At 44.1% G+C, this 13,344-nt stretch overlaps 1 protein-coding gene across 8 annotated transcripts in view; it reads right to left on the bottom strand.

Moving 5' to 3' along the window:
- Nucleotides 1-13,344, bottom strand: part of Dym (dymeclin) — a 305,354-nt gene that overhangs the window by 189,185 nt on the left and 102,825 nt on the right. For all 8 annotated transcript variants that reach the window (XM_052742555.1, XM_052742554.1, XM_052742561.1 and 5 more), the window contains 3 exons: nucleotides 9,327-9,505; nucleotides 2,553-2,678; nucleotides 941-1,054 (listed from right to left, as the gene is read on the bottom strand). In XM_052742555.1, the coding sequence (XP_052598515.1) occupies nucleotides 941-1,054; nucleotides 2,553-2,678; nucleotides 9,327-9,505 (419 nt within the window). The remainder of the gene's footprint in view (nucleotides 1-940; nucleotides 1,055-2,552; nucleotides 2,679-9,326; nucleotides 9,506-13,344) is intronic.

Raw genomic sequence — 13,344 nt, 5'->3', positions numbered from 1 at the left:
ACAACTGCCAACTATGATCTCAGATAAAAAACAACGGGGTATACATCTATGCCAGCCCCATAGAGAGAGGTGCACGAAAACATTAAGTAAACAACCTTTTAGCTGTGGATTCTGTACATTGCTTTCCTTGGTAACACATTTCTATTGACTAAGACTGAAATTTTACAGAATTCAGCAGAATTATTTTTTCACAACTTTTCAAGAACTCTTGTACTTTGTTTTTCTTTGTTTTGAACACAAGAGCTCACGTAGTTCAGGCTGGTCTCAAATCTGCTATGTATGCTGGACATGATGGCACACGTCTTTAATTCCAGCACTAGGGAAGCAGAGGCAGGTGAATCTCTGTGAATCAAGGCCAGCCTGGCTGACATAGTCAGTTACAGGCCAGCCAGGGCTACATAGTAAGTTCCTGTCTCAACCAAACAAAAGTGCTATGTGCAATTGAGGATGACATTGAAAGTACCTGGCCTGTGCTTCCGTGTTTGGTTTAGGAGTGCTGTGGTTAGAGCCCAGGGCTCCGGGAGTGCCAGCTACTGCTGCCAGCTAAGCAACAACCCCGGCTCCTTGTGCTCTGCTTCCTGGTCTGGATTTGTATTTCTGCATAGTCACCTATTTATATATTTTGTTGTTGCTTTAAAAGGGCACACCAGTGTTGTCAGTCCAGCAAGGGCCTCAGCAGTGTTGACCTCAATGTGTCTCACCGCTTGCTCTCCATTTCATACCAAGTACACTGCGTCAAACAACTAGTACATACTAAGAAACAGACAGAGCAGTACAGTCATGCAATATGGTAAGTGCTGATCTCAATTTTTCTAGCATATTCTATGAGAATAAATTTAAATTTTCTAGCACCTTTCATAACTACATTTCATGGGATTAAAATGTTTCACAACATGGTCTTAACAACATAAAGGGAGAGAAACAGCTATGGGATACTTACTCTAGTCCTGGTCATATTGTATTGTATGGTTCTTATTACGACCAAAATTAGGAGACTCCCCAGGGAAATTTCAGTTAAGACTCGTTCTGAATACCAAGTAATGTTTTTTAATATCTGTAATAAGGAAGAAAAGTTTGAGTAAAAATGACTCCATTAGGAAAAAAGTGGTCACCCATTTCTGGTACATTTAGTTCTGCTCTAAAGGTAAGTGAAGCAGTAAAAAGTGAGTGGAGCGCTTCAGTTCTACCAAGCAAAGGGCATTAATAGGCTTACTCCTCTTTCCTTAAATAGATGAGGGAGAGAAGACCAGGTCTGCAAATCGAGAAGTTATCTACTAATATCATTAGTAGACAAAGAGGAGATGTGTGTATCTAATAATATCAGTAGACAAAGAAGATATCTACTGATATCATTAGTAGACAGAGAGGAGATGTGTATGTCTACTAATGTCATTAGTAGACAAAGAGGAGATGTATGTGAAAGAGACACAGCACACAAGATAAAAGGAACAGAGAAAGCAAACAGAACTTAGCAATTAGAAAGCAAAAGGAATACAGAGTAGGTGCTAAGAGACAGAACTTCCCCAACAGAATGTAAAAAACCTCTAAGGGTAATTAGGAGAGCTCAGGGACACCGTGAGCCCAGTGTTCAAGAAGAGACAGCCCACAGTCTGGCACACTTTTTTTTTTTTTTTTTTTTTTTAAGAGAAATCCCAAACACTTCTGGTGGGAAACCAATATGGTAGTTTCTCAAAAAACGAAAACTCGATATAACATATGACCTTTTTGGTCATACACCCCTTTTGGGTATTTACCCAAAGGCCTCCAAGTCAGCATGTCACAAAGACACTGGACCATCATGCTCACAGCTGCACTGACCACAGTTGCTAAGTTATGGAGCTGACCTAAGTGCCCATCAATAACCTTAGTGAAGAAGATGTAGTATAAACACAAAATGGGATTTTTTTTTCAGCCTTTAAGAACAAAGTTAGGTAGGTGTGCTACTACACTCCACCTGTGAATCCCCAGCATTAGGGAGGCAGAGGTAGGAAGACCAGAAACTCAAGCCTTACCAACAGAGACAGTTCAAAGCTAACTTGGGTTACATGAGATGCTGTCCCAAAATAACAACAATAAAAAGAACAAAATGACATCCGTTTCAGGAGAATGGATACAACTGAAGATTGATACAACATTAAGTGAATGAAGTCAATCTCAGATAAACAGCATGCTTTCTCCTGTTTCTGGTTGTTGGATTTCAAATACAGAAACTCATGTACATACATCTGACATTAAAGCAGAAGTGAAATTGTCCGGGGGATAAAGAGGGAAACAGTCAAATGCTCAAAACACACTGTATCTTCCTATGAAAATATCCTTTTGTAACCCAGTATAATGTACAACGAACACAGACTAAGGAAAACAGTGGCTAATAGTTGAGGAGGGCAGAAGACAAGGAATTACTTCACGAACCTGAAGAAGACACCATCGCTAACCCAAGTCCCCCCAGAAACTCTACCAGCAGGAAAACGGATGAAGCGCTAAGGCCGAGCACACTTTATGGAGAAACAGTTCTGTTCCGTGCCTCTCACCAGTGGGTCGTGGGAACTCACCACTTCGTGAATGGACCTGTTGAAGCCGTCGTCTTCTGTGAGGATCAACAGTATGATGAGGGCCATATAGACGTGGTGTGAATTTCTTTCCTCAACATGATACAGAATCTCGAGAATTGGTAAAACCTAGGAAATAAAAAATTATAATACACAATTTCAATACTTCATGAGAGCAGAGTACACTGCTGCTTTGTACTCTTTGCTCTGAGATCATGTAGTCCTCGTAAATAAAAAGGATTAACACTCTCACGCTGCACGTACTCTCCACACACATACCTAAGGCCCCGAGCAGGGGAGTCATCACTAACTAACTCTTAAAGGTCTCGCCAAAGAAAGGTTAACGTCCAGAGGCCTTCCGGGCTCAGTTAGAAGTCAGATCAACCTCCTCTAATTAAAAAAGGAAGAAAAGAAACTTGAGCTGTTCAGAAAAGCTTGGCTGCTCCTAAATTTTAAAGCATTTTAATTGATATGCTTCATGCCACTTGTACGTTAATGCTAATAACACAAAAGTGCACTCTATGTCAGTAACTAGTGGAAGGGACTATTACTGCCCATGCTGCATCTTCTCGGCGTGCGTCCTAAGACAGTCACACACCTCATTTTATGATTCTGTTCACAAACGTGTAACTTCATTTCTAATCATTTGACACTGCCAATTCGCTCATTTTATACTAACTAGGGTAACCATCACTAAAAGCAGATTATGCCTTGTATGAAATTACGACACATACTGTGCTGGCTAATATTATATCAACTTGACACAAGCTGGAGTCCTTCTCAAAGAGGAAATCTTGACTGGGAAAATGCTCCCACCAGACTGGTCTGTGAGGAAGCCTGTGGTGCATTTTCATGACTGATGACTGATAAAGGAGGCCCAGCTCACTGTGGGTGGTGCCAACCCTGGCTGGGGTCCCAGTGTTTTAAGAAAGAAGGCTGAGCGAAACCATGGAAAGCAAACCAGTGAGCAAAATCATCCTCTTCAGTTCCTGCCTTGACTCCCTGGATAGTATACTACAGGTTGTGAGATGAAATGAACCCATGCCACACCATGCTTCTGCAAAGGACCTGGGGATCCAACATCCTCTTGTGGCCTTCAAGGGAAAACACACAGACAGACACACACACACACACACACACACACACACACACACACACACACACACACGAGAGGGGACATTAAAAAAAATCTTTTAAAAGTTATAAGAGCTGGGTGTGGTAGTACATGCCGTTAACACCAGCATGTGGGAGACAGAGGCAGGAGGATCTCTGAATTTGAGGCCAGCCTGATCTACTAATTGAGTTCCAGGACAGCCAGAGTTACACAGAGAATTTCTGTTTTGAACCACCCTCACCCCACCTCCCCCACCACCACCAAAGTTAAAAATGATGGCTCCTGTTCAGTTGGAATCTCCAGCTCGGGCCCCAGTTCTCCTTCTCCAAACCCTGCCCTCTCAGAGAACTGCCAAAAAGCCCAGTTTCTCATTCTCAGGGATGGCGGACGGCTCCTCCCCTGAAGTTGCCAGCTTCCCAGTCCCCACCCAAAGCGTTATAATTGGGCACAAACCCAGCTTGTGGAGGATACCGCGTGGTCCCTTACCTACAGGCTAGTTAAGCCCCCTCCTTTCGACTGGCCATGTGAGTCTCTCCTGCCCCTTCCCCCCACCTCGCTCTCTGGGGGCTGGAGAGTCACCCAGGAGTGCTTTGCCCAAATAAATCTGGTCTTTTACTTTTTAATTCGGCTTGATCTGGCTAACTGCTTTGGCAGAGAAACCTATTATCGGTCTAGAGAAAATCTATCATCTTGGTGCCTGAAACCTGGGAAGAGCTGAGCTTTCCCCGCAGGGTGGACCGGTCCCGTGGCCACGTGAGAGGCCACTCTTCTTCACCACTCTTCTTTTTCTCTCTCTCCACCAGATGGGATTGACTTCTGACCTAGTAAGTCACCCATTCTCAAGCCACCACCTATAGAGGTGCAGGACCTCTTCTGAGTCAAGACCCCTTCTGAGACAATCTCAGGGTTCCTGCCAAGCTGTGGCCACACCAGGCAACCCTGATCTGTTTCTAGAGCAAAGACCCTCTTTGTCCCATGGGACCCTTTTGTGCAGCAGATGTCTACACAAAGGCAGCTCCCACATGCCCCCCACCGCCACCCCAGGCTAGAGCAGTGGACACACTGCTTTAGGCTTCAGTCCCCAACACAGGCGTGGAAATGGTCAATTGCGGGTCTAAATATGATCTTCAGTCACCCCTGGGGTGTCCACCACAAAATTTATCCCAACTGGGGCTGTCTCACACATGATTTAAGCTCCCTCCCCCAGGGTTTTTGAGCCTGCACTCCTGCCCCTCCCTCTTCCCTGTTACTCTGTTCGGCTGTCTGGCTGTCTACCTGCTTCTCGTGTCTCCACTCTGAGATGGCCTTTCGCTCTTTCTCCTCATGCCCCAATAAACCTCTTGCACTAACTCAGTGGTTCCTGATGTGTTTGTTCTCTTAGTGACATTCCTTGGCAGCCCCCAAAAGGTACCCACCTTGCCTTTTACTCACTCGGCTCTCCTGGCATTTGGTCTGGCCATGCTGGGATTCTACCCACAACAGGCCTGTTCTCTTTGTTTGTTCCTGTCTGCTCTCCCACCCTACCATGCTGAATTCTACCCGCCCACTCCACCCACCCACAATAGATTCATTCCCTTTGTCTGTTTCTGTATGCTCTCCCACCCTAAACTGCATACATGCCCCGTCCTTGCGTTTACAATGGAGTCAGAGCCCGAGAGGCCAGCTACTTCGTGCCCAGAACATGCCTGTTCTTCCTTACAGCATCTGCTGATCTGGCCCTCAATAGGGTATGTACAGATCATCTGTCTGTGACTGAATCTAATTCCAAATTTTACAGTCCAATTCTTCCTATGTTACTTTCCACATGGACACGTGTGTTTGTCTGGCTCCTTTGGCCTGCAGACCCACATGGACACCTCCCTTGTCTTCTGCTCCTTCCTGGCCTTCTCTCACCTTACAGTCAGATTGCGACCCGCTACCCTCTGACCCACAGCTTAAGCTCTAGCCCACTGTATTCTCCATGTGGCTCTGGCTCTTTTGGCCTGCAGACTCACATCCCAAAGTCTCTTACCTCTACTTCCTCCCTCCTAAAAATTTTTTATTCCTATGGTTTCTTACATGTTGCTCTATACTATAAACTCTTACTTGAGGATTTGTAAGTTGTTCATCTGACATGGTTTAAAATCTATAATTTATAACAAAGTCTGCTTCCTATGGAAAGTTTTGTTTGTCTTACTGTTAGTAAAGTTCTGTCTATTTTGTATGGACGGATGGATCTGTGCCTGTATATATTCTTGTGGACATGGGAGCCACATGGAATTACTTCAGGGTCAGTTCGGTGTGTAACTCTATGTGGCCACTGCATGCTTGTTTCTGACTGGTCTTGGATGCCTGGGTTTACATTTTCCCTGTGTCTTGGTGATAGCTCAGCTGTTACTAGTGCAAGTAACTGCCTGGGCTCAGAATTTGCCTCTGGGCTTTCTGGCCACTGACTCTGATGCAATGACAGAGATTCATATGTCATTTGGATATAAATAATACTAAAGTTATTTTATGCTGGTCTACCTTGCCCCCAACCCCCCAAAAAGGAATTGGGCATGGTAAAAATCTGTAACAAAAAGTTAACTTAGAACTTGGGACTGCTCTGGGAAACAACACGTGGTCTGCCACCATCTTAATTAAGTACAGCCAGGTAGGCAGCCGCCATTTTGACTAAGGTTAGGGAAGAGGGGGGTCATGTGACTTCATCACCATCTTGATTAAAGATGACCACATGGAGTGGACCTACCAAGGAGACAATAGGTCTCCAAGATGTTTTGGATTAGGATGGATTTCTGTATGATAATTCCTGTTCTGTCCTGAAAACAAGGTTTATAAAAGATAGGATTTAAAACAATGCTGGTTTAATGAGACATTAAGGCTGCATCTCCATGCATTCATGGACAGGGATGTATCTTGCTGGCAGCCAGATTTTCTAATCCCCTTGTTTGGTATTGATTTTAGAGACACTGAATGGTTTACTCTGTTAAAACTTGGTTTTTGCCTTCTAGAGATACCAAATTGTTTATACTGTTGAAACTTGGTTTTGCCTTCTACAAATTATGGTTGAGCTCTATGTATTTATTCTTGAAATAAAAAACTTAGGGCCACAGCTGAGCACCAGAGACTGATGTATTCCCATCTCATGATGCAGCAAGACAGTGACCTAAGCAGTCTGGCAAAGCATCTCTCCTTACCTAAGGTCTATTCAGACTAACAGAGACTGATTTAGGAATGTATGTCTACCTTCCTTGCTTTTCCTAACATTATTAAGCTATAGCTAGTTTGGTAAACTAAGTCATACAGGAAACTGTTGTGTTCTATAATGATGTACTATAAAAAGATCAGGAAAGATCCCAGGTGGACTGTGTTTATGAATTAAAAGTCTTATATTGATATTAAAAAAAATCTTCAATTCAGAAATTGCTATTTCCTAAGGCTAAACTTAACAGAGATAAAGATATAAAACCCTAGTCTTATAAGACATACAAGCCAACCATCAGCCACCTCATAAAGGATCAACTTCTTTGATATGTTCAATTTAGTCAAGCCTAAAACAAGTAACTAAACATTTGTCTAGTTTAGATATATCTAGCAGGTCCAATGGGACTATGCCAAAGTAACAGATTAATCCTTCCTTTCAGTGTTTTTACTGAGATGGCAAACCTACAGATTGTATAATCCCTGCATTTAAAAGATGTAATTAAATGGTTTTTAGATTTACAAACATGAGTAACTATCACCAGTTAATTTTAGAGTATTTTCATTATTTCAAAAAGCAATCTTAGACTCTTTAGCCATTAGTTCCCCAATCACCCTCTTCCTTTTTCCCTCTTATCCAGTGTGAACTATTTTCCAATCGCTGTGCCCAAAATAGAAAATCCTCAACTTACTGCAGGGAAGATTTATTTGGCTCACGGTTTCAGGAGCATCTCACTTGCCACAGTGAGGTTGACATGGTGGAGACCACAGCACTGGGAGCAAAAGCAGAAGACTCCTTACAAGGTACAAACCAGGGAACGGAGCCCTCAGACCTCAAGGAGGAGTGGGTACAGCCTTCAAGAGCCGACGCCGTGGGACCTACTTGTACCAGCCAGGCTTCACCTGCTACAGGGACCTGAAAAGACCCTCATATGCTGCTGCTGCTGCTACCGAGTCTTTAAATCATAATGTGGAGGGCACTTCGGATTCAGGCTGTGCTGGCTAGTTTTATGTCAACTTGACACAAGCTAGAGTCATCAGAGATGAGAGACCCCTGATTGAGGAAATGCCTCCTTAAGATGCAGCTGTAAGCAAGCCTATAGGGCACTTTCTTCATTAGTGATTAATGGGGGAGGGCCTAGTCCACTGTGGGTGGGACCACCCCTGGGCTGGTGGTCCTGGGTCCTATAAAAAAAAACAGGCTGAGCAAGCCAGTAAACAGCACTCCTCTCTGGCCTCTGCATCAGCTCCTGCCTCCATGTTCCTGCCTTGTTTGAGTTCCTGTCCTGACTTCCCTTAATGATGGACTGTCACCTGGAAGTGTAAGTGAAATAAACCCTTCCTTCTCCAAGATGCTTTTGGTAATGGTGTCATCCCAGCCATGGTAACTCTAACTAGGACAGACTGGAACATTCACCTAATGATCAAAGGAACTACTACTTCAGGAGTCTCTATGGGTGGCCTAAAAGCCATGCCCAGGCTTGCTGCTGATTGCCAAAATTCCCCCAGAACTCCTCACACACAACCATCTCTGCTCCCCACCCCCATCAGACTTTCACACAGTATTATGCTATTTAAGCCACTGTTTTACACACCTTTCTGGTGTGGAGACAGATTTTTATTCATCACACTTTTTGTTCTTAATGTCATTGTGATAAGGAATATGCTAAAAATGCTATATTTTATGCTTCTTCAGCATTTACATAGTATTTAAAACCAATAAAAGAAGCTACCAAACGCTGGGGAAGCTGTCTGACCTAGAGCCCAAGGCTGAGGGGACATGGGTAATGAATGCAGTGGCAGTTCACAGTATTTCAGCCGTACCCTGGTGTGGTAGCCTACTCTTCCCTTTGGTGAAACACTGATGGTAAACATTAGCTCCAATGGAAATCACTGATTGCCTAAGGGAGATCTGTCTGCCAAGACAAATCGTGGAACTGATCTTATTCGTGGAGTGGACCTTTAAGTGGTGTCTGGCCAGGTGCCTGAAAATGACTGCCAGTCCAGGAGTTGCATTCGGAGGACATTGGCATCTAGGCTGTGAGAAGGCTGGACTCTGGGGACCTCAGCTGGAACAATCACCTTGCTTTCATCACTGTCAGCAGCAATGTGTGGCAATCAAGAAAATTACATGAACCCCGAGGACAGGCCACATCAGCTAGAAGGAACGAGAAGAAATGAAATGTCCTTGACGGTTATAGAGGATGCTTCTTAGGCCACCTGCTCGGAGGGAACCCTGGGCAACAGGTAGCTGCTAAAGTCCTCAAGGATGGGGCTGTGTCACACTGACTGAGACTGCTCACTCAGTTCTGCTGTGAGCGGCTCACTGGAGACTGCCTCCTACAGTGTTGACCAAGGGCAGACCCTCTGTCTATACTGATGACATCTCCATCAGGCGAGCACTCTTACCCTCTTGGAAAAGAAAACAAGTCACTCTTTGTAATGTCGCAAGACACACATGGCATGTTTCTTGTGATACTTACAAGATTTTCCATATCTGTTCGAGCCAGCATGTACGTCCTGACATTGCTATTCTGATGGAGCAGAGTGTACAAGAGGAGCGTGGCTTGGTCAGACGTCTGCTGTTCACACAGGGCTGTGTACAAACTGTTAAAGTTAATCTGGAAGGCATGTGGAACTGACGATGGGAAAGGACTGCTATCTAAAATACAGAAAATAAGCAGGAAAATGTATAAAAAGAGCGTGTGAGGACTTCTGAGTAGTGTATTTATACATAATCACTAAGGGTCTTCAAATAAGTAGACCATGGCTGATGCACTTACTAAAATTAGTAATTCATTTTTAAGAAAAATGGCTAAAATAACAACATATAACTTAGCTAGTTTTAAAATAAAAGAAAAATCAATATATGAAATACAGGAAGTCTAAGGCAACTACCATAAAACTTCTGTAAAAGTTTTATTTAAATGAAAATTGAAGGGATTGGAGAGAAGGCTCAGTGTTACAAACCGCTTTGGCAGAGGACCAGTTTGGTTCCCTACACCCACCTTGGTGGCTCACAACCATGTATAACTCCAGCTCTAAGGAAACGACACCTTCTGGCTTCTGTGAGTACCTGATGCACTTGAGTCCATACCCACATAAAGACAAACACATACATACATACATACATACATACATACATACATACATGTTTAAAAATAAATAAAATCAATCTTTAAAAAACTAAAACCTGAAAGGTAATTGACTACAACTGCTAAGACACTAAAGTTTCTAAATGATAAGAAGTATAAATCATAGATCAGCCATCTTAAGAACCTGAGTGAAGGGTGAATTAATTGATTAATCAGTTTAATTGTGTGTGTGTGTGTGTGTGTGTGTGTGTGTGTGTGTGTGTGTGTGTGTGAAAGAGAGAGAGAGAGAAAGAGAGAGAGAGAGAGAGAGAGAGAGAGAGAGAGAGAGAGAGAGAGAGAGAGAGAGAACATGCATGAGTGTGTGTGTGTGTGTGTGTGTGTGTGTGTGTGTGTGTGTGTGTGTGTGCGCGTGTGCATGTGGAGGCCAGAGAAGACTATGGGTACCTTCTTCTATTGCTCTCTACCATATTTTCTGAGAGAGGGTGAAGCTAGTTATTTCTGCAAGGCTGGCTGGTAAGCCCTGGACTTGCCTCTCCACCTGCCATGCTGGAGCTACAGACACACCTGAGCCCTGGGTTTGCACAGGCTCTGATGTGAACTCAGCCTTTCCTGCTTCTACATCAATTGCTTGTACTTACTGAGCACCTCACTCCTGAGTGATGCTGAATTGAAAGATAATGGATTAAATTGTTTGACAGAGACAATTTCAAGACACCACAGCATTTCGGCTGTGGCAAGGTTATTGCTCACTGCTCTCATCCAGGTCCACAGTGAGAGAGCAAAGAGTGGAGGGGAAAGAGAAGGGAAAATGTGACCTTTCAGGAGGAAAGCGTGTAAGTCTGAAGTTTCACAAGAAGAGCACAGAGGACAAATCATCTGTCATTGTTAAAGACCTTAGTGCCTGCTCCATACCTGGACATCAGGAAGGCTGTCTTGAGGGCAAGACCCACCCACCAAAGACTCCTACTTGTGAACATGCAAATTCATTTGAAAGGAGAGAGCTTAAACTAGAACACCACGGAAGGAGTTCTCTGCTCAAAAACAACCATCTAGGGAAGTATTTCCCTAGCATCAGCACAAAGGCCGATGAAACTGCGGTCCAAGGCATCCAGGCTCCCTCCTGAGCTGGCAGCAGAGCTTAGCCACACTGTGCTGGATGTGTAAGCCTGAGTGACGCACTGCCAAGGCCATGGTACTCATAACCATGGTACTCATGGCTCTAGAGAGGCCAGGCAATGTGTGACAAGGTTGCAGTTCCTGAGAGGCCACTGCATGAAGCCGCAGTAACTTCTGAGTTGCAGTAAGAGACCCCATGTCCTAACTAGCTCTAATTAGCAACTTGATGTTGCCTAGAGTCATCTGAGAGTAAAGTACCTAGAGACTGAAGAAGTACCTACATCAGAACGGCCTATGGACATAACTGTGGGGAACTATCTTTACTATTAACTGGTGCTGAAGAGCCCAGTCCACTGTGAGTGGCACCATACCTAAGCAGGTGGTTCTGGGAAGTTTAAGAAAACTATTAAGTTGTGAGCCTGAGTGAGCCAGGATGAACCAGAGAACAAGCTAGCATGCAACGCTGTTTTCATGGCTCCTGCCTTGAGCTCGATGATGAATTGTGACCCGGAAGAGTAGGCCAAATACACCCTTTTCTCTCTAAGTTTGTTTTGGTCACAGTATTTTACTGGAATTAAACTAGAATACCCCAGAATATTGGACAAACAAGGACTGTTGGATATCTGGTAAGGAAAGCTGCAGGAACAGAGTGTAGACGGCCCAAGAGCCAGGAGTAGGTGCTGCAGGTGGCAGAGCTGGAGCTGTTCAAACCCTCTGGTTGAGAGCAGCACGTGCCAACATGGCGCTGCAGGGTTAGTGTCTGTCGTGCTGGGAATGTTTACTCATGCCAATCTACATTACAAGTGTGCAGTTTGGATTTGATTTTATAGGAGCTCACGATTAAGAGATTGTCTTGAGTCTCAGGTGAGACTTCAACTTCAGACTTGTAAACAGTATTGAAATTGTGAGGGACTATGGGGACTCAATGCATTTTGCACTGAGGTGCCCATGAGGCAACGGGGAGCAGGGTGGAAGGCTACAAATTAAAATTTATGTGTTTAGGTACCAAGCTGACAAGGGATGGAGTTGTGATGGTCAAGCTTGATAAGACTTAGAACACTATGAAAACATCTGGTCACATCTGTGAGGGATTATCCAGATTAGGTTAATAGAGGTGAGAAGCCCAACCTTAACCATTGGCCTTAGGTTTCATGGGCGAGGGTCCCAGACTAAATGAAAGCACAGTGAACACAAGGGGGAGACAGTAAGCTGAGACAAGCACTCAGTATTCTCTGCTCCTTGACCGCAGATCCACTGCGACCATCTCTCAAGCTGCTGCTACTGCCAGAGTTCCTCCATAACGGACTGGACCCTGGAACCACCCATGAGCAGAATAAACCCTCCGGCCTCAACCTGCTGTTTGCATATCACAAGAAAAAGACAAGTAAGTAATACAGTGAATATGCAAATATAAATCATTTTTACAGGACTCACAGGAAGAGTATGGACTGCAGTTCTTCACAATGACAGCAGAGAAGAGCACTCACCAACCTATGCTATAAATGTGTTCTGTGTAGCCACAATATCTACATATGGTTAGCCAAAGGTAGCATTAATCAGCCATTATACAAAGTGTTCATCTATCATCCCTTATTTAATCTGTACAACTGAGTCATTATTCTGCCCGGAAATGATGAAATAGAAGCTTACAGAGATGAAATAAAATGTCCCAAGTCATCATGAGTAAACCCAGACTGACCTCTGTGTACATTGCTTCTCAGTAACAGCAGCGATTTGGTGAATCTGTACTACAGTAAAAGCTCCTTTATTTCTTAAAGAACCACCTGAGACAGATTATAGTCTGTCTGACTCTGATGTCAGTTCTTGGAATCACTGTGCTACTGCGTGGTCTCCTAAAAGAGGCTAATCTCAGACAAGGTTTGATTCTAAAGTCTCCAGCAGGGCTCAATTGTAACTGCACATGAACCTCTGGCCTGAGTGGCAAGAGCTGCGACAGTAGAAACCATACACTGAGTCCTTGTTGTGTTTTAAGATCTATTCTTGCTTGGAAGTTATGTAAAGTACTGTATGATGGTATCTCCATATTGCAGACAACATCACTGAGGACGCCTGAGATTATACAAACTGCCAAAGGTCTCACTCTGAAATGACCAGGGTGTGGTATGAACCCAGGTCAGCTCAGCTCCAAGATGAGCTTTCTTGGCCATTAAGTAGCACGGTCACCAGGGAAAGGACTATAGTAGCAGAGCAGAAAACCATCACCGAACACACACGAGTTTTCATTTCCTATCCACTGACCTGTTACTGGCTCTCCACTTGCACTATGTGT

This window comes from Peromyscus californicus, unplaced genomic scaffold, assembly GCF_007827085.1.
Source record: "Peromyscus californicus insignis strain IS unplaced genomic scaffold, ASM782708v3 Scaffold_17__1_contigs__length_78620276, whole genome shotgun sequence".
Classification (NCBI taxonomy): Eukaryota; Metazoa; Chordata; class Mammalia; order Rodentia; family Cricetidae; genus Peromyscus; species Peromyscus californicus.
This window is presented reverse-complemented; position numbering and strand designations above follow the sequence as displayed.